Source organism: Lygodium microphyllum, chromosome 5 (assembly GCF_053477565.2).
Source record: "Lygodium microphyllum isolate KBCC chromosome 5, Lygodium_microphyllum_v1.1.10, whole genome shotgun sequence".
Lineage (NCBI taxonomy): Eukaryota > Viridiplantae > Streptophyta > Polypodiopsida > Schizaeales > Lygodiaceae > Lygodium > Lygodium microphyllum.
The window spans coordinates 104902627-104924423 of NC_141139.1; the positions used below are offsets into that span (position 1 = coordinate 104902627).

General features: G+C 38.3%; 1 protein-coding gene across 4 annotated transcripts; it reads left to right on the forward strand.

Moving 5' to 3' along the window:
* Positions 1-2951: 2951 nt before the first annotated feature.
* Positions 2952-21049, forward strand: LOC148036240 (uncharacterized). Of its 4 annotated transcripts, none has more exons than XM_087678248.1 (11): positions 2952-3024; positions 4602-4708; positions 4798-4853; positions 5220-5273; positions 13395-13505; positions 13582-13626; positions 13700-13762; positions 13855-13938; positions 14029-14149; positions 14222-14316; positions 20854-21049. In XM_087678248.1, the coding sequence occupies exons 1-11, from the start codon at positions 2966-2968 to the stop codon at positions 20911-20913; spliced, it is 855 nt and encodes a 284-aa protein (XP_087534374.1). In that variant the 5' UTR covers positions 2952-2965; the 3' UTR covers positions 20914-21049. The 4 variants fall into 4 exon arrangements, with proteins under 4 accessions (XP_087534374.1, XP_087534375.1, XP_087534377.1 ...); XM_087678249.1 differs by having other exon boundaries at positions 4602-4702; XM_087678251.1 differs by lacking the exon at positions 2952-3024 and having other exon boundaries at positions 4402-4702; positions 4798-4936.
* The last annotated feature ends 748 nt before the right edge of the window (positions 21050-21797 follow it).

The window sequence follows — 21797 nt, forward strand, 5'->3', positions numbered from 1 at the left end:
GTAAGTGTAAGGAGTTTATCAAAGATGAGAAAACCTGATTTTTTTGTCAACAAGAAATAAAATAGGGCCAAGAGCTGATGTTAGTTTTGAAGATATAAGGTATAAATGCTTTGTGAACACCAACAATAGGGAAAATGGTAGCACCCTTATTGTTGCCAAAATCTCCCTCTCTCAAACCTAAGTTGTAATGTCCAAATGAGAATATAATTGTGTGGTTGGTAAGACTGGTTGTAGAAGATGAAAAGTTGGATATTGGCTCAATCTTTGAACCTAATGCCTTGAATGACAAAGCTTGTTTTTCAACCACTCAAAATACTAGATAGAGATCGACCCCTAGATTGCCATCTTGTGTGATTGGATCAACACAAGACTAAGTTGCCTACGCTTAAAAAGATTACTAGCTTGGAATATCATATTATGTAGAAAGTCTAAGATTAAAATCAAGTAGTCTTAGATAACATGGTTTATAGAAGGATTACTTGCTTGGAACATCATATTTTGTAGAAAGTTTAAGATTAGTGCATGGAAAGGGGTTACTAATTAGCTAAAATGGTCTTGTGATAATTATGACAAGGTGAATGGGTTACTCTCTCAAAGTATTTGGTTTATGAATATGAGTTGTTTTGGATCTTTGGATGCATCAGGCTAACTAAGGGTTTGAGTGATAAAGGGACAAATAGATGGTGTGATGTTTGGGACAAGACAACTCTAAGCCTTGAGGATATCAAGCATTTAAGAGAAGAGTTTAACCTTATTGATGGTGAAAAGAATTAATTGCAAGTTATACTTTCAAAGAAGAAAGAAGAATGACCCATCACCATTATTGAGAAATGGCAAAGGTTCCTTGTTTTTGTGGACTCAATGGTAAAATTGCTAAGAGCTAAAGAAAATAAAGGAGTTCCTTTCATTTGATGACAAATGGCCAGAAAAGCCCAAAAGTCTTAAGTGCATGTTGACCCCTAGGGATCTTAGACATGGAAGAGAAGACTCACAAGGGTTTGGAGAGTCACACTGTCTTTCAAACTCAACTTGACATTGTGGATAACCCTTATATTGTTGCCCAAGGATAAACTCAAGTGTCTGGACAATTCTCCTCATTGTCCTTTCTATAAGAGGGTCGAGGAAACAATCAAGCATATTTTTTGGGATCATTATGGAGTTAAGGATGCTGGAAGTATCTAACTAAAGCAAAGGGTTGGATCACATAATTGGATCAGTTGGAAACACCCACTTTTTGGAAATGAGGAAAAGCTTAATGAGGATGACCATGGCATGTGGGCTATACTCAAGTCTCTTCTTTTTAAGGATGTTTGATTAAGTAGAAATGAGATCCTTATTGGTAAATGTAGGAATGGGATGGGGATCAAGAGCATGCTTATTTCACAAGTAGTAAATTAAATGATAGATTTTTTGGGGGTTTAGGGAAAAAGTCCAACTCTTTTAAGTTGGCTAAGAAAGTATAGCTCAAGCTAATACCATCTTTATAAGATGTTATAGATAATACAACTATTAAGTTTTGCATTCAAAAAATTTGTGCAGGACCAAAATAGAATGTGTCAACAAGAAGACCCCAAAGTAGTCCATGGCTAATGTTAGGAGGTTATTGTAAGAGCTCTTGCGGACCACAATTGAAAAAGAAGATCCCAAAGTAGTCCAGGGCTAATGTTAGGAGGTTATTGTAAGAGCTCCCGCGGACCACAATTGAAAAAGACTTCTTCAATGAAAGAATAATTAGCAAGGGAATCTACAAAGTGATTCCACTATTAAGGAACTAACAAACAAGTCACCATCTCAAAAATATACAACATATCCAAGGTTGCACGATAGTACATTCGTAGGTTGGAATCGCACAAATTGTAGGTCCCATTCAACTAATTGATTACTAATTGCGAGTCACCTTTATTCTTATGCAAAGTTTCATGCTATGACTTGTTAATATATGTCATAAAATCCATTATAGCTCAACACGCGCAGCCCCCCCACCCCTTGCCTACCTCGGTTTTGTAGGCCCCAAATGGGAAGTGTGCCTTTGTTTGTGGTTCATATGGTCTTGTCCATTTGCATCATCTTTGTTTGTGGTTCATATGGGAAGTGTGCCTTTGTTTGTGGTTCATATGATCTCCTCCATTCACATCATCTTTCAATCCCCTTGTTTATTTCCCTACAACTTCATGCATTAGCTAGTTGATAGATTAGGTTCTTTTATAGCTTAGGATGTATCTTCATAAGAACATATGAGGCATGCAAATTCATAATTCACTTGTTCACATTACATAGTCGTTGCTGGTATTCTCTAGATGGATTTATCTAATTGGTGTATCACACATTCTAAACCACTCATGCCTAATCATTGCTTACTTTATGTTTTTTTTCCTTAATCTAATCGGGATTTAAATGTGCACATACATGTGCACATTGTTTGATTATACAAGCAAGTAATCATTATTTTGGTAACCAATAAAGGCAAATCTTATGTATTAGGAATTTGAGTTTTGCATTGTTCAATACTAGCATTCAAGCTCACAAGGAATGTGAAGTTGCCAAAAAGAGCCATTCACATATGCATGCATGCTAATAGTAATGGGGTTGCTTATGACAAAATGTATTACAACAAGACATGCATATTCAAGTAAGAGATTATATGTTGCATGATGTGTGTCAAAATCTATGATCTACTTTGTGCACAAAGAATATACACTTCCCTTTCATACACACCAAGAATATACACTCTCCTTTTATACACCAAGAATATACATGTCCCTTTTTTGAAGGTACATGAAACCTTTGAAAAAGCATATAGCAAATACAAAATACTTTGAATGGAAAGCTACAAGAGCTTCTTTAGCAATCCATCATTCTTTACAAGCAAGTGGGCCACATGTTCTTCATGTATGCCTTTATAACCACTATATTTAAACGAGGATGTGTGTATTTCCATTGAGTGACTGAGAAATCAAGTTGAAATATGAATATCTTCAAATGCATTACATCCAATATTCACATTGTTATCTCATCGGTCTATATGTAAGACTGTCTACAATGCTTTATATATTTGATTGGTTTGTAGTACGAATGAATTTCTAGCAATATAGTCTCAAACGTGTTGAATTATGCTGCCTAGATCTATGAGAAAAGCCCATGTCAAATCATTCGTTTTAACAAGTTTGCAAACTCTCAATCTTAGTTATATGACAAAGATGAAATGTCAATGCTTTTGCTACATAGAGTTGTGAACATGAGACCAAAATGTGTCTACTTAATCTTTAAAACTAGAATCGAAAAGGTAGAATACTCTCATTAACAATGGAGAATATAAATAGGAGCTAGGTTTGCTTACCTAGTGAAATAGAAATATAATATAAACTAGGGTTCCTTCTCTCATACTCCCTTTGCTTTTTAAAATTATTTATTCAACTTAAAGAGACTCCCTTTTGATTTTCAATTGGTTTCCTTTGAGTTACTTTTTCCTATAATTGTTGAAAACTAAGGATTTGTAATTATTTACACATTGCTTTCTTAATTGGTAATGAATAATATTGGCTACTAAAGAAGGACAAAACTTTGATGTATAAATTTAACATGATATTTGTACCAAAGACCTGCAAATTTATTCACATCTTTGAATTCCATTTGAACTATTTTCTTAACAGTAATAATTGAAAAAAATATGGATTTGCAACTTTCCTTTTAATACTATTACACACGAGTGCTCCATGCTAGGACCCATGCAAGCATGGGTCTTTAAGGCGCCTGTAAAATGATAGTGTTTAACCCCTCTCGTCCTCCCTCTCTAGTTCTCTCTCTCTCTCTCTCCATCCTCCTCTCTCTAAACACCTTCCACATCATTGTTACTAATGGCATCATGTGTCCTCATTTGCAGCTCTAGCTCAAGTATCAACATTAGACTTTATATTTGTGCAAAATATGGAGGATAACTTGACATTGTACTACCCACCATACATCACAACAATGAAACATATTGCATTACATATTCCATGCATCATAGAATATGTGCTAGACCCATGCATGTGCAATTGTTGTGTTGCCTCTCTAGTAATGTGCCATTGAAGGAAGCTTGATCTAGACTAAATGGGTCTATGTCCATTTCTTGGTCTCCAAACCATCTTCAAACTCAAGCCTATATGCTTCCCTTCTATAAGAGCGTATGCTACCAATTTGCAGAGCAATTTTATTAGCGCATTATATTTTCTTTTTCAAGAAACTATTACTTATCATAGCCTCAAAGCATCACAATAGTTGGTGTTTCTGAATGGGAAACCTTTCTTTTTTTTCTCAAGAATGGAATCAATAAAAGATCCCTCTCTATTAGTTAACTAAATAGGTAGATAAAACATGAAAATATGAATAATGACATACATCGGCATGGTTTCAAAGTAGTTATTCTACATATCTATATGTTTGGTGTACTACAATTAGTTGCAAGATTTGTGTGTAAGCCACATGTAAGGTTTGGTTTTTGCTTTGGCAGATAGATATAGACATATAGATGTAGATAGATATACGTGATATTTATCAAAATTAGAGAAAAAAGGGGGGGATATGCTTTTAAAACGATACTTTTACCGGCGACATGTTCTCAGAAAGCTCTGCAAAATTCTTCACATTTTCTTAAACATGATTAAGAAAAGAACTCGCACATCAGAGCTAAAGACCAACAACAACTGCAATGGGGCGATTGCTGGTCCGGGTTTGTATGTTTATTTGGTTGCATTTGAGCTGCGAGAAGTCTTAATTACGCACGAAGGGTTTCCCATTCCAACAACTCTGATTCTGCAGGAACAGAAGCTTCCTCACAGGAAGATGATCAGGATGGGCTCCCATCAACCGGCAAGGTGGGTTGATGACTCACCTTTCCGTTTTTGCTTTTCCTCCCTCAAATTTTCAGTCTTCTTCTGGTGCATTGCCCACCAACAAGGTGGGATCATGACTCCAGCATTCCTTTTCTCTTTGGTTTGGTTTAATTTTAAAAATTTTGGGGTTAAATTCTCTTAATCTTTCTGTTGGTTTCTTTTTTTTTTTGGGGTTTTAATGCTTCCTTTCATAATCCCATCTTTGCTTCAAATACCTTAAGGCAAATGTAGCTATCAAATGTGCATTTAAAGACTTTCTGTTCTATTAGTCAAGGCGCTAAAGCAGCATTCCATTGTGACAGAACAATAACTTTCCACTTATACATTGTACATGGTTCTTCCTGACAGGATCCTGCTGATCCACAGCCTAGATCGTTCTCTATATTCACCAGGCAAAACAAGGTATTGTATTGACATAGTTTTGCTGCTGTTTTCTACGGCTTGATGGATTTTGTTTGTGGTGGAGAAGCATCTCACAGGGCTATTAACATGGGTGCATGCACACTATCAGAAGAGTTTGCTTTCTCCTTTTGTTCATAGAAATAATGTTTTTGGTGCCCTATCAGCAATATGTCTACAGTCTAGGCATCAGGATTTGGCTCACATTTGGAACCTCTCTGAAATGTTGACTGTTTGATATCATTTCCTCTAGAGAGCATGTGTTGTCTTTGTTAAAGCTTGTATATGCAGTACTTTCATTATGAAAAATCAAATTTCTTTGTGTGCTTTTTAATGTCCATCCAGCCTTTTGGAGTTTCTCTCTTTTTATTGTCTGCTCTCTCACATTAGAATGTCAACGGTATATGGCTATATGCCATAAGATTATTTTCATAATTAAATGCCACAATGGGAAATATATATCTGGCATTGCTGTTGTTGCTATCGTGGTTGCGGAGAGGTGGAGCAACAACGTTTTGCATGGCTTTGTAGGGTTTGAAAGAAATGGTGAGCTTGATAGTTGTCTCTATTGTGAATAAAATAATGCTGTCTCTATTGTGAAAACAGAATGCATCTACTCATAATCTCAAGCCATTCTATGCAATTCTCATTGGACGAATGCAAGTTATATGAACACAATTTCTTCAATCAAGCAAGGCAAGGCTTAGATTTATAAATTTCTCTAGATTTAACAACATGGCAAATGTTTTTTACCTCACTCAAACCACAACAGTTTAATGTTAAGATAAAGAAGCTACATTACACATTAAACCTTAATTAGCTCATTTAACCAGCCCCAAAACTCAAAGCTTAATACTGAAAGAGTTTCTATGGTTCCTTGTCTATAAATAGATGGTGTGCATAGTCACTTGGCATCCCTTGTCATTCAGTTCAGTAGTCAGCCTGCCACATCCAGTCTACACCTACATGTGGCTGCCAGTTCTATTGCCTGCTGCTGCCACCCTCTTTCAGCCCCTGCGTGGTCATCTACAGCTGCCACCTGCCCATTTGGAGGTTGCTGGTTGCTGCGTTTTCAGCCCAATTGCATGGCGATTGCTTCTACCATTGCTTCTTGAACTTTTGGGCTGCTGCATTTTGCTGATGCCAGCCTTTGTCAGCCTGCTGGTCATCGTCTACTGCCTGTTGGACAGCTGCCTTGGCTGCTGAAGCTTCTGACAGCCTGTTCCCAGCTGCAGTCCTGTCATTCAGCCATGTGGAAAGCTGCATTTTCAAGTCACTTGTTGCTGAACAGCTCTTAGAGGACACACTGCTCTGAGACTCAGCTGGAGGCTGCATTTTTGCCAGTTGCCCTTCATCATCTCTCAGCTCCGATTGGTGGTTTCAGCACTTGGGATTGGTCTCGGTGGGTGTCACACTCCAGCACCTCCCTCAGCCCACTCCTATGAGAGCCATTGGGTGTTGGACAATTTGCCTCTGAGCATTGTGCGCATATACTTATATACATTCAACATTTGTTCAATTTCATCATATTCTTTTCTACTCTATTTTTGTGTTTTTGTGCTTATGTCTGAGTTATTGTGTTTTAGTCATGTTTGTACGCTTTGTCTTTTCTAAGTGCAAACCCTAGCATATCTTCACATTTAACATATATACTTGGCTATTTGTTAGAAGAGACTTGTGAAAGAAAATGCCTTAGTTTGAGCTTTTGGGAGAGATGTTCTTGTGAATCAATGTGAGAAGGTAAATAAAGTGCTTGATACTGATATCATGTGCCTTAACTCTTAAGAGCATGTGCTACCGTAACCTGTTAAGACTCGAGCTCTTAGTTGGCCTTCTTACTTTCATAGGCCATTGAGCGTAAAGAGGGCCCAGAACTTGGCCTCATGAGAGGATGGCTCTATGTTGGTCCAAGAAAGTGTTGCTCAACCAAGAGAGAACATGGCTCCATGGTACTGCCAATGAAATTGGCCTTTGGTAATAAAAGGGCAGCAGAACTTAACATTGTTGTACCAGCTCCATGCTTGATGTGGTACCAATTCAACACTTGTGAAACACATCAAACAGCACAATACAAGAGTGGAGCTAGATTTCTCTCTCACAATTGCTCAATTCATCCAATCATCAACAATGGACTGGCCCAAAACCTTTGTACCTCTTGCGCTATTCTTTTAACCTTTATACTAGAATCATCAAATACATCAGATAACTTGAAATTTGTCAATAATGACAACATACACCTACATCCTGCAAGAGCAATACTCAATGCCTACATAACAGCCACAATAGACATGCAAAAAACACCTGATCTTAGTTCAGTCAGCAGTGTGTGATCCAGATCTCTTGGCACGCAACTTATAGTAGTGAGCAAGCAGCTGGCCACTGTCACATTTTGTGTGACAGCCACATGACTGTAGGATCAGCCACCTTGACTAGTAAACAGCAACCACAATTGTGTAACGAAATGCTCGAGCACAGATAGACAAAGTGTACGACAAACGTAGAGTGTAGTCCAGAACTCAAGATGAAGAGAACTCAAAAGGTGAATGAAGAATGAATGTTGTATGTTGAATATGCTACAAAGGGGCCTCAAACCTCAGTGTCTTAGGGATTGGGGTTGAGGTGAGTTGAGAGTGGTGTTGGTCCTTGGAGATGCCAGGACCTCCGAGAGTGTGCCATACTTGAGACGTATCCGGAAATGCAGCAGCGGCAGTCCACAAGACCCTGATGATGTTGGATGATGATTGCACCAGTTTATGCAGTTAAACAGGCTGTAAATGCAGATGTGGCTGAGTGGATGATGACATCAGCACTTTGAGAGAGACCAGCAAGCTGGTTGACAGCAGGGTGGCCTGCCTGTAGATGAAATGCAGCAATAAATGATGTTGACTGCCGGTAGAGATCTCTGAAACAGTAAAGTGCAAGTGTATGGCTGTAGGCAACAGGCTGCAGTGGGGTCGTGGACAGCAGGGCAGCCACTAGAAAGACAAAACACAGATGTGGCTGAGTTGTAGATCAGGTTGCCAGCTGGTGTACAGGTTGCCTAGCTGGGAAGAGCAGTCGGGACAGCTTGTGGACTGGTGTGGTGGCAGCAGGTGCAGGTCCTCCAGCAATGGTGATGTCTTCCAAGCAGGCAGCATAAAGAAAAATCTGCTTTAATAGCAAATATTTGACAAATTGCTTCTTGGGTAGTGTTACAAGCCTCCTAATTCTCTACCTTGGCTATGTGTTTCAAACTCCAAGCTTCAAACTGATTTAAATCTCTCCGAATTTTATTACACATTCTCTTAAGTTTGGGATTCTTGATTTTCCAGATTCCAAGAATCTGCTTTGCTAAAAGTAGAGTATCACCTCTAATCCTCAATCTTCGAATTTCTATCCTTTAACAAAGCAAGATAGTTGCTTGCAAGGTTGCATATTCAGCTTCATTGTTACTGGTTGCCTCAAGTTTAATAGTTTCTTTCCTTATCAACTTTCCGTGTGGATCATAAGCTACAATCCCTCTTGATGATGCTTGATGTGCTTTCTGATATGATCCATCGAAATACCTCAAAAATGAGTTTTTAATTTCTAGTTTAACTTCTTCTTTGTCCCCAAATTTTCCTTTTAACAAGAATGAACTTTCCCTATAAGTCAAAAGATTTGCTATTGTAGCTCAAGTTGAATCCTCAACTTGAAATTTATGCTGAAATTCCTCAAGCTCAACAATCCATTTTATAACTCTCCTCAAAAGATTTGAGTTATTTCCTAATTGTGGCAATAGCATATAGCTTGTCAAAATTGTAAAGGCTTTTAGTAACAAATACCTCCTAAACTTTTTGTAAGCAAATATTACACTAACCATTACCAATACAATTTCAGTATATGTTCTTTTAGCTTGCAACTTTACTTGACTTGCAAAATAGATAGGTCTCATGTATCGAGAATTCTTTCCTTGTTGCATAAGGATTGCTCCAATAGCATCTTCTCCTACTTGATGGATTCACGAAAAAATCCATTTTCGAATTAGGTGCTTGGACTGATGATGCATGGCCTACAATTTCCTTAACTTGTTGAAATACTTCCTCAGCTTCTACTGTTCGCTTCAAAGGATCCTTCTTAGCTACTAAGACGCCAAAGGTATAGATCTTGATAGATATCTTACCTTATGAATGAAAGTCATAAGCTCCTTTGTATTTGTAGGTGATATTAAGGTAACCAAAGCTTTAACCTTTTTAGGATCGGGCTCTATTCCATTTTCGAAAACCATATGACCAAGAAGTTTCACTTTTGGTTGAGATATATTACATTTTTTGAATTTAATTGACAACCATAATTGTCCATTCTTTCGAACACTTTGTCCAGCTTTTAACAATGTTCAAGTCTTGTACGATGTACACAAACATCATCAATGAAATCTCACAAACTTCCCTAGGAAAGGAGCTAGCCCTTTTTTTACCCTCCCTTGATACCATGCTAGGCCATTATTGAGTCCAAAAGATAGAACTCTATAACAAAAACATCCCCAAGGTGTTATAAAAGTTGTTTTCCTCTAATCTTTAGGAGCAATGGGTAATTGAAAGTAACCTGAATAATCGTCACAAACACTACATCTTTCATATTCCGCAACTGAATCCAAAATCTCATCAAAGGAAGTGGATAATGGTCTCTCTTTGTGTCTACATTTAGAGGTTTATAGTTTACACAAATTCGCCAACCTCCAGTTTTCTTCGGTGTGGTAAGCATATGAGGCTGATAGGGGCTGATGGATGAAGATCGAGGGATAATGATTGGGGATGAAGGATGCACTAAACAATTGAATCTATTTATAGAGGATTTTGGTGCATTTGTCCCACTATTTAAAAAAAGTGATCTATTTTCCGGTAATTTGGCATTAAATGCTTTTTGGGGCTATTAAAGGATAACTAATTAGGAATTAATGCACTATAATTATGTAAAGAAGTTCTATATCTTTGTGACAATGAAGAAGGCCCTATCAAATCGTGTACATTAAGTACAAGCAATTAACATGCTGGCTGGATTAGATAAAGATGAAGTGGAGCACTTCATTTAAAATGACCATGAATTGGTAACTCTTTTGAACGTTGATGTGGGGAAAAGTTTATCCTAGTGGGCTTGACTTAGTCGACTCATTGCCGGATGACGTGACTTGCATCCTAACATGTTGTGTGTTGTAGCTTGATGTGACCCTAGTCTCTGATGTCGATTGCCACCTTCTATTCCCTTTCCCCTAGTTTGTTCCTTTGCTGCCACCGCTTGCCAACTTTCTTGCTCTAGTGTTGCTGAGCAGCCTACCAAGTTTACCACCTAGCCTTTGCCCATCCTGCATCTTCACTCAACAACCGTCTTTTATCTTGTCTCTCTCTTCCTCATATTTCCTTTATTTTCTATTCCTATCCTCTTTGATGGCTCCTCCCTGTTGTTCCACTGATGACAAGTTACATGGCCTTGATTACTTAACGTAGAGTGCTGTCATGAAAGCATGGTTTGTATAGAAGTGGTTATGGTACACGGTATTTGGAGTTTTTGAGTGTCCTAAGATTCCTACTCCTCTTCCAGCTGATTTCTAGGAGGACAACTATGAAGAAGCTTTGCTCACTTAGAATAATAATGATGCCTATGCTTATTTTGCTCTTCTTTGTTGTATCTCCAAAGAAGTCCTTCTAGCTGTCACCTCTTGTAGGACTGCTCCAAAGATTTGGGTGAAGCTTCAAATGCTATACGAGGCTCCTTGGACTATTCGTGCAGTTATCCTTTATGGTGGTTAGCTCCAACAGATGAAGTTTGAGCCGAAGGATACTAATCAATCATTCTTGCTTCGTGTTACATAGGTACAGGATCATCTTCAACACATGCAGTCTGCCTTTCCAGAGGCTCATCTTGTGGGGATTGTGCTTTACAAGCTCCCTCCGAAGTTTGATAGAGTGGCCAATGCTTTGAGGGCTCAGACATCATCGACACCCGTTAGTTTTCTCCACATGTCTTTGATGCTGCTTGAGCATGAGATGTCTTTCGATTATGAGGGAGGCTTCCATCCCAATATGGTAGCTCTAGTGAGGCCTTTGTAGCTTCAAAGAGGAGTGATAGGAAGAAGAAGTCAAAGGTCCAATGTTATCAGTGTGGTAAGAAGGGACATTTGCGCAAGGATTGCAGAGAGTTAGTAGCTTCGAGGAAGAAGAAGGAGAAGAAGAAGCAAGATACGGATTCCTTTGCTGAGCGATCCTCTTCCTTAAATTTCAACTTAGCTCCTCTGGCCAAGGCCCAAGCCAAGTCGTGGACAAGATCATCTTCTTCAGATTGTGGGAAGGTCTTGGTAGCGCCTCCTGCTTTTTAATGCAGTTGATGCCGTACCCCTCAAGATTCTCTAGTGCGAGAGAGAGTGTGTGAGAGGGTGGTGAGGCAGGGCAAGTTAGTCTCATCTATGTAGGTATATAGGTGCATAGGTTCTAGAAAGGGACTTCCTTGACACATCAACCAAAGTTTGGCAGGTTTTGAAATCTTAGAGCTGGGGTTGACATCCAAGTTCATTATGGGGTGTTGGTTGACAAAGAGCAGGATTGGCTCCTAGTTTGAGCTAACATGAGGAGACACTTTGGTGGTCTTGGCCAAAGGTGGGGAATCCATGGCCATGTATATTCAGAAGCATTTTTGACAGGATGGTCTTGTATGCTACTGCAAGGCATTGTTGACAGACATAGAGATTTGTTATGATTCTTCTTTATTTTTCTGGGGCTAGTATGATTGACATAAACATCTGATTCTCTCCGAGGCACCTTGGTGGTGGCTTGATCACCCAATGCTTGGGGTATCCATGGTTCTATTCTAGTGGTTCGTTGTGGTATAGACTATGATAAGTCCTTATCATTGTCTCATTGTATTGTATCAGATCATTGTCTCATTATATTGTAGTGGATCACCCATGATCTAAGAGAGTATGTTAGCAGTCTAGTCAGCTCATGTGTGAGTGTGAGCTAACTAAATGAAAAATGCTGACGTGGCTGCTTGAGAAAAAACACAGCATCCTGGAACATGTGGGACCATTGGCAAGCGGCAATGACTATCACCTGATATGCAGACACAAGAAATGTGCAATAAGATGTGTGCAAACTGAAAAACACAGAGCTCCTATGTCTTCTACAGACTCTGATAGGAGCTTACAACCAGGAGATGGCAGACTGACAAACCCTAAAATAGGCAGCTAACAGATGGGCCTTCTTTTTGCTAGTACCCATGTGGTTTTTGGGCTGTTTTCTGAGTTCTCTATTTGGTTTTCATTTGCTGTGGCTTTTGGTTGCTGACTAGAGGGTCCTTTGTACATATTAATGATTTTTAATTCAACAACCTTCACGAAGAAAACTTAAGAGAGGCAAAAAGGCCTATGCAACTTTCAACATCTTTGAAATGCCATAAATGATTGTTGCTGAAGCTGAAAAAGGAAAAACAACTGAAAAACAAATGAAGCTTCAACTTAAATTGGCTCAAGCTTAATATATGCCCTAGGGTGAGTCATGTGAATAATAGGAGGGAGGCTTCGGTTAGTCGTGAATGAGAATGATATGACCACTATGATGGGGGGACTGATTATTTCTGTTTAGTGGCTTGTATCTGCAGCTGTCTAGCTGTGGGCTTCTGATGAGCAGTTCGGGATCATCGAGATCTCCACACTGCTGTGCTCTGTAGAGAACTGCATCACTGCTGGTTTTCTAACTGGCCCTTACTTATTTGAGGTGAAAGGCAAAGGACTGCAGTGATAATTGCCTCAAGGATTTGAGGATCCAGCCCCACCTGCCCACATCACCTGCTGGCTTTCTAACTGGCGTTTTACCTATTTGAGGCGAAATGCAAAGGACTGCAGTGATAATTGCTCAAGGATTTGAGCCACACCATTTTTCAAAAAACACACACACACACACACACACACACACACACACACACACACAAAGGCGGGCCTTTTTGTAAACATAATACTGTCATTTATGAATGGATTAATCGTTGCCTTGTAGGCCTCTAGTTATTTGTGCATGTGACTTGATGGCTTGCAAGACTTTAAGGGAGAACAAATGTGATAGCTTATGCTGAAGATAACGGTATTACTTTTGTAATGGCACACATGTTTGGCATACACAGATAGTGCATCTTATTCGTCATGGCCATACTACCTACCAAGAGGGACGCTTTAGAACACGCAAAGGGAATCATCCCTTTGATGTCATCTTGTCGCCTCTGGGGATTGAGCAGGTTGATTTGTTTATTTTGCTCATTGTCTGAGCATTTTTGTGCAATTGAGAGGGTTGACACTTCTTATGCTTTTTAGGCATCTGCTCTGAAAGTCAAGTTGAGCGGCCTTGGGGCAGAAGTAGTAAGTGCCCAATATTTAATGCTGTGCTTTGAATTTGAGCTGTAGAAAATTTCCTGAAGGTTGCAAATTGCAGATTCTGGTCTCACCTCTCATGAGAGCTTTGCAGACCCTTCAACATGCAGTTGGTTTCGCGCAGGTTCGCGACGTTGGTCTGCGATGCCATAACTTATTACAGATCAAGTAGTTTTTAAAGCTAGGCCATTTCATTATTTTGTCTTCTATTACCAGACAACGCATTCTGGGCGCATCGAGGTTTCACATCTGCACACAGAATATGTGCGTACCAGTGTAGATGTGGGAACACCTGTCAGTGTAATTACTAGACTGCACCTCTTCTATATTGTTAACGTGGCTGACTATGAAATAAGCTGATTTTGTTCTTCTGTTGTCCTTGTTATACAGATGCTGGCTGAGGAGTTCCCAATGCTATCCTTTGCTGGGTTGCCAGAGGTGTGGTGGTACTCACCACCAAACCGCCCAAATGATCCTATCAGTGGTGTTTTTAACGCCCCAGAAAGCATTGGTAGCGTTCATGTCTATAGATGTGTTTCCTTTTGAATATTTACCCTTGTTGGTGACAAAAACTTTATTGCAGGGCACTTAAGAAAGAGAGTTGGAAGATTCCGTCAACATCTGCTATCAAGACCAGAGTCTGTCCTTATTGTGATTGGGCATTCTACATTCTTCAAGGTCTTCCCTCCCTCTCTCGTCTCTCTCCCCCCCAACACACACACACATACACACACACACACACACACACGTGTGCACGCGCATGCACACATGCAGACACTTGCACATGGTTATGTACAATGAGTTCATGCACATGCTATTTTGGGCTAGTTGCTGGATGGGGAATTGACTGCGCTGTCAATCAAGTGGGGATTGAACTTGGCCTTACAGGTGCTCACATGTGCAACTATTGAATAATAATTTCTGTATGATGCGGCGAGGCATGCATGCATGCACCCACACCTGTGAGCATGTGATGCACGCACATTCATGCAGGCACACAGGCATACACACTTTCTCATATTTTTGATGGGTGCTTGTGTGCGCGCACACATTATTGTGGAATTGCTATTGTGATATGCAAGGGGATGATGCTAATGCATCATCACCACAATTTAGAAAACATAGGAGTATGGAATTGGCAACATCACCGATTGAAGCCTACCATAGAGATTGCTGTTTTGAACCAGAGAACAATGAGAGGCTGAAAGATAACGATCCTAAATTCACATGGTTTTCTGCTATCCATATCACCCATAGGGTCCAAATTCTCATGCTGTCCATATCGTCCACAGGGTCTGAATTATGGTCTACACAAACGAATAAAACTCTAGTTATCAGAAGGTAATTTGCCAAACACCTGAAAGTATTTGCCAAAAAACTTATGTTAGGGAAGTCGCATTTGGGTTATGCTGTCCAATGATTTAGTAGTGATCCTCAATCAGAATAGCCCCAAAGGAGACAATGGATGTATTCATAGCCTGATCCACATCCTTTGCGCCTGGTTACAATTTCTCTATTTTGCAACACCTTAACCATTGGAAAAGCTACTCATCAAGATAACCTTTGTTTCAAAGGAAGTTCACTTTTCCATGCAGTTCACATAAGTTCTGTCTCTATGTTGTAAGCTTATGCTATTACATATTGATAATGCTCAAGAATTCAAGGTGAGCAAGCCTGTATATGCCTTAAATGGCCTTTTGGCTAATGATGATTCGAAGGATCATTGCTATTATGCCAATTCATGCATATTGCAAGTATGCATATACACATACATGGTGTATCTCTTTCTACTATTGTGTGGAAAAGCTCAAAAAGGGTGAAAACCCACCATGAAGTACAAAGGTAAATACTAAAAAGACCCAACGCCCTACTCGATTCATGTGTCCAAGGTAATGCTGAAAAAAAAAGCCTATTTTTACTCCAGAGAGGAGGGAGATTTAAATATATATATATATATATATATATATGTGGAGAGAGAGAGAGAGAGAGAGAGAGAGAGAGAGAGAATCACAGGATGTGTATTTTTTAATGCTAAGGTTTGGCATTATTAAGTTGTGCGCATGTGAGATGCAAATGTTAAGTGCAAGTTAGTTAATGTATAGTGATTGTCTAAAACCCTAAGCATGTAGTGGGTGATAATGGCAAACTTGTTGCAAGTCGTGCTAGATAGGTCTTGTGGGTGCTTGGTGTCAGTTTGGTCCTAGAGCATTGATTTGGTCCTGTCTTGTGGAGGTCAATTAAAGTTGGAACAACTTTCACTTTCAATTGGCTTAGCACATCCAATGAGGATGGGTTGAGGTCAGTTAATGGATAGGGTTCATGGAATTAATTGATCTTTAGTAATTCATTTTTGAAAATTGCTTTTGGAATGCTGCTACTACCTTGTGAATTTGCCCATCCAAAGCGAGGGAAGCTATTTGGAGGTTGGTGGAGGTTGTGCTCAACTATTGTGAGTGTGGATAGCATTTGAGAGAGAGAACCTAGTGATTGAGGAACACCTAAAAATTAGGTGCTAGCTAAATAGGAGCTTCATGTAGGAAGCGATTGTCCTAGAAGGTTGTCAATCAGCAATAGGTGACAACTTGAGGGTCTATAGGAGTAGGGAATAGCATCTAGAGGGTTTGGAGTTGTAGATGAAAGTTGGTTGGGTTGTTCCAGGAGGTACATCAGATGATTCTAGCCATTTCTGACAACAAATTTCAAAAACCTCCCCCCTTAGTCTTCTCTCTTACCTTTTCTCTCATTCTTTGACATTCCCTTAGCAATTCTTAGCATTTTTTCTCTCTTGGTGAAAGGCAATAATGATCTATTGTTGTCAAACCCTAGTTTATAGTCAAAATTAGGGTTTCTCAAACAACTTGGAACCTGTGTTCATTAATTGAAGATCATGGCAGTAGAGTAGTAGCTAGAATTGAAGAGGTTATAGTTGAATTGAAGGGTTTCACTATCTCCATTTGATTGTACTTGTATGCAAGAGATTAAGGATCAATTTGTGCCCAAGTTCAAGCCTTATCAAGGGCAACTTGATTTCAAGAATTGTTGTTCATTTGTGATAGCCCATTGTATTGAGAGTTGGAGACAGATCGACCTATGTCTCCATCTACTTCAAATTGGAACAATACAATCTAAATAAATGTTGCAAGTCATGCCAATTGTTGGGGCTAATGAGATATGCAACATATAAGTGGCAAAGTATTATTTTAGATTTGTGAATTCGTTTATTGTGTTAAATTATGTCATTTACCACCCTATTTGAGAAGGAAGACATGTTTCATGGCTTCTTTGTCGAGATTACATAAACTCCTTTGATTAGGTGTGCTTAAGGCACTTGTGTGCAAGTTAGTGAATTTGCATTTTGCTTAATTTTTGATCAATTGAGTGTGATCCAAAAAGCATGTAATGTAATGGGTTCAAGCCATGATGATGTTTCATGATTCGAAGGATCATAAAGCATTGGGGGCAGTATAATGCTTGATCTTGGTATGGGCATGTAGCATGAGCAACATGTTGAAAATGCGAGTTTTGACCATGAAGTAGGTCCTTTGAGGTCACAAAATGCTAATGATGAGCAAGAAGAGGATGACTATGATGATCAATTTAAAGCTTAGTTGAAGATAGCAAGTTGATAATTTTGCCCAATTGTCTAAAGATCCTTAACTTAGGCAATTTTTGCATCTAAGTGAATTTGACCATTGCCTTATTGAGAATGTCATGATCAATCATGGACCACTATCATTTAGGTAATACCTTTTTAAAGGATTCACCATTTTATTAATCAAGTTAAGGAGGTTTGGGTGGTTGCTAGCTAAAGGTATGCTTCTCTTTCTTAAAATGAGGGAGTTTATTCAAGCTATAATTGAGTATTCGAAAAGTTATGTCTAGGTGAAGGCTTTACTTCAGAGGAAATTTGCAACCGGTTCTTGTAGATACATAAAAGATTTCTTAATGCTATTTCTTTCTTTTCTAATGATTGTATTCTTATGTGGTTCCTACAAGATGTTGAGGATAACCTTGCAGCTCAAAAAAGGGGGTAGGATTGCGAATATTAAGATGGAACAGAAAGGAAAATGGATACTTGAAGGAGATACTCCTACTACCTTTTTTTTCCAAGTGCATCTAAACAAGCAAAGAAAGGAATTGATCGCTATGATTGGACACAAAAAAGGAGTGTCCCAATTTGATGACCATTCTATCGCTAAAGTTTTTGTTGGGCACCTCTTAGCTATTGTTGGAGTCGAGCCTAGAAGTGGTATGGACTACCAAAATGTGCTTCAAGAATTTCTTAATTCGATTGGTTGGTTGATTGTTAAGGAGGTTGTGCTTTTCATTGTGGAAGAATTAGGGTATGTTGTCAAAAGAATGAAAAAAGGAAAGCCTTGTGGACTCGATGGTATTCTTGTGAATTTTATATAGCAGTAGGGTACTTGTGGAAAGGATCTTTGGGATTTTGTGAATGAGAGCAAAAGAGCAAGTATGCTTCTCGAATTGGCAAATGAAGTTTGTACTAAACTTCTATGCAAATTTCTCAATAGAGCAAAACTTGGCTAGTGGAGGCCATTAACTATGCTCAATGTTTGTTACAAAATAGTATCAAAGGCTATGGCTCTTAGAGTTAAAATTCCTACTCCCTAATATCTTGCATGTAGGCTAGTATGGCCTTCTGCATGGTTGCAAAATCCATGTTGCTATTCTTAATCTAATGGTGTCTAACGGGTTTGCGATTGAAAGGAAGGACCACTTTATTCTAATTAACATCGACTTGGACAAGGCCTATGATTGGATTTAGTGGGGCTTCTTGATTGCTACTATGCATAAGCTTAGATTTGGGTCATATTTTTGTAAGATTGTTGGGGTCTTGTTCATGGATGTTTTTGTAGGAGTTGGGAATAATGGCATGCTTTCTCATTGATTTCAGCTTAAGGTAGGGTATCCATGCTTTTTGCTTGATTTTAGCGTAAGGTAAGGTATCCATTAGCCCCTCCTCTCCTTGCTACAACAATTGTTCCTATTCTAAAGATGATCCATTTTAGATTGCAAAATGGGGATGTACATGGCTTTCTATCGTAGGGTACCTAAATATGCATGTAGATGTTTGAAAATGATACTCTCAATATGTTAAATGCTGACAAAATGAATATTGACAGCTTACTTAGCATTTAGCATCTATAGCAAATTTGTTGAGGTCTTTAGAATGGTGATTAGCAATGCTAAAAATCGAAGTTTTGTATGTGGGATAGAGGATACCCTACATTGGATACAATTCTAGTTCAAAGAACTCTAAGTTTGTACTATCTTTAGATATCTAGGCTGGGGGACTTGAGGTCAAATCAAATTAAAGACTCCAATGACATGCTACAAAGTTAGAAGATGAAATTAAAAAATTAAAGCTACTTCCCCTTAGTTTTGGAAGAAGATCCATGGAAGATGTTTAGATTGTTGCAAAATGACTAGATTCTTATATTCATAGCACATGTTGGGGGAAAAAAAGGTTTGCATCTTGATACAATAGGGATGAGATAAATTTAATCCCACATCCAAAGGGAGTATGATATCTTCCATGTTGGAAGAATACATACCTTGAAATCCCTTTGTCGTGCGAAATAGCTTCTTTTTTGGCACATGGGTAAGTTTGTCAAAAAGCCTCAACAAAGAGAGAACATGTTGGAAAAAGTAATTGTTGTGCTAACAAGCTAGTTTGTACAATTAGGGAAAAGCAATGGGCATAATGTACATAAGTAAATTGTGCTAACTTATGCCCTCATAGGGCATCTTCAAACCAAGCATTGAGCATTTCCTTTGTAATCAATGTGCCCCCATGAAATAGGGATATAGACCTAGCTACTGTGGCTCTCTTTAGACTTCAAATAATGCATTCACAAGGCAAAGGTTTTTGCCAAGGGTTTGCATTTGAAAGAATTTTTTGTATCGACTCCTAGCAAAGTAACTATATTACATTTGGTACTAGGACTAAATAACTTGGTTGCAATTTTTCTTTCAAGCTTTTCTTGTAGATTTCAACTCATGAATTACTACAAGTTGCTTCTTTGGTTCACAATTCTTGCCTTAGCGTGAAATTGAAACTTTGAATACATGGATTTCACAATGTTGGCCACCTTCTTAAGGTTGATCCTCTATCATTTTGGGAATCACTTTCTCTTGTACTTCTTTTTGCCTTGATTTTCTCATCTCCATGTATAGTCTTTTCTTACCACATTCCTTTTGTAATTGTTGCAATTGGCTCTCCTTGCTCACAAAGTAACTAGCTAACATAGTCTTAGTTGAGGATTGAGGTAGAGGATAGGGCCTAGGGAAGGATGTACACATGTTATGAAGACTAGGGAGAGAGTAGAAGGGTAGTAGGGATTCTTGGGAGGGCAAAGATCTAGGCAAATGTTGCAAGGTTTACGTGCATCCATACTTGTTTTATTGTATTTTTAAGGTGTATGTTGCAAGGGTCCTTTAAATACTCCAATGCGTAGCAATTCAAATTTTGACTAGCAACTAGGAGTCTTGATTATGAGTTATTGGAATTGTCCAAGGGTTGAATATATCACTTATGACTTAAATATAGTTGGGAAGTTTTTTTTTGCGTATGGCATATAGTCTAGTTGTGGCAAAAGAATCTAGTTTGATATAGAGAAATAGCTTTCTTTGATACCTTTCCATATTCACTCAAAGGGGAGTACATATGGATGTGGTGACATAATTAAAGTTTGAAACAAAGTAATATCTTTATTAGATCTAGTTATGGTGTTACAATCATAATAATTGCTTGGTGGAAGGGCTAAGTAGTTATCAAACCCATAGAAATATTCTTTGATTAAGCACTAATACACTATATCCTCTATGGTATAATGTTCCTCGAAAAAGTGAGATGAAGTCAACATTACAATTTATTCTAGTGTACGATTGGTGTGGATTGCATCTGCATCTAAATGCTTCCACTTCTTATGCTTTCATGAAATGCATAGAGATACTATTTCAAGTTTATAGGCAATTGATTAAGCTATTTCTTGCTTTATATTGAGAGATTTTAAACCATGCAAATAACATTCTAGGTAATATGTATGAGCTTTGTTGTTTTTGGGTGTCACTTTTGTTGAGACGAGCAATAGATGATCAAAGAACATTGTTTAATGTTATGATTTTAGACACTTGGAGTAATGGTGTTTTCTTGTGTATAATTTGAACAAGCACATTTGTTGTATTGTGTAGGAACTCCTTGGAAGTCGTAAGCGGATGAAAAATTGTGAGATTAAAACATTGAGATTATGATATTCACAAGATGAAGGCTTATTTTGGGCCTATAACACATTGTAATACATTGTAATCTTTCTTCTAATGATCTCATTGAAGGGGGAGTTAAAGATGTTCATTTTGTTTATTACTAATTCATAAAAGGTGCTTTGTATGACATGGCAATAAGTGTGGCTTACAAATGAACATGGTATGCTATAGTTTAGTATTATGTCGAGTGAAAACTTCAATTGTAGTATTAGAACAACTCAACTATAGAAGTCTCCTTGTTGAAAATAAGTTGATGCATATGTAATGATCTTGTTGTATTGGTTTTTGTTTAAATGCAAATCAAAATATGTATTGATAATGAGGGATGCATAGTATTACAAGAAGAGTATTAAGCTTTGATAGAGCTTAATAAGGAATTTATATTGTTACGAGAAGGGTATTAAGCTTTGGTAGAGCTTTGCAACTTAGAGACCACTAGCTTACAACTTTCTTCTCTATGCTTGACCTTAACGAGGGATAATACTCAATCACAAAACTGATCAAAATGATCTAATGGATCTACTAGAATCCAAGGTTTGCCTTTGACAAGTAAGGCATTTCTTCCATTTGATATTTCAACAATAGTTGCACTCATTATACCTCAAACATTGTTGGGGACACCTTTTCCTTTTGCCCCAACAACGCTAGTTTCCAAGTTGTCTCATCATGAAGTTACACTCTTATTAGCCTCGCAATTTTATCTAGAATTTGTGTACAATCAAAGAAGACCAAAATAATCACAAATAGAAAATTCAACCTCCATAAGGATTCTCCACAAAATCATGTTAACTTTAAAGGGTGTGGTCTTTTAGGACACCATTACTAGATTGCACAATGTTTTTACTTGTTGCATGGTGAAACTTTATCCAAAA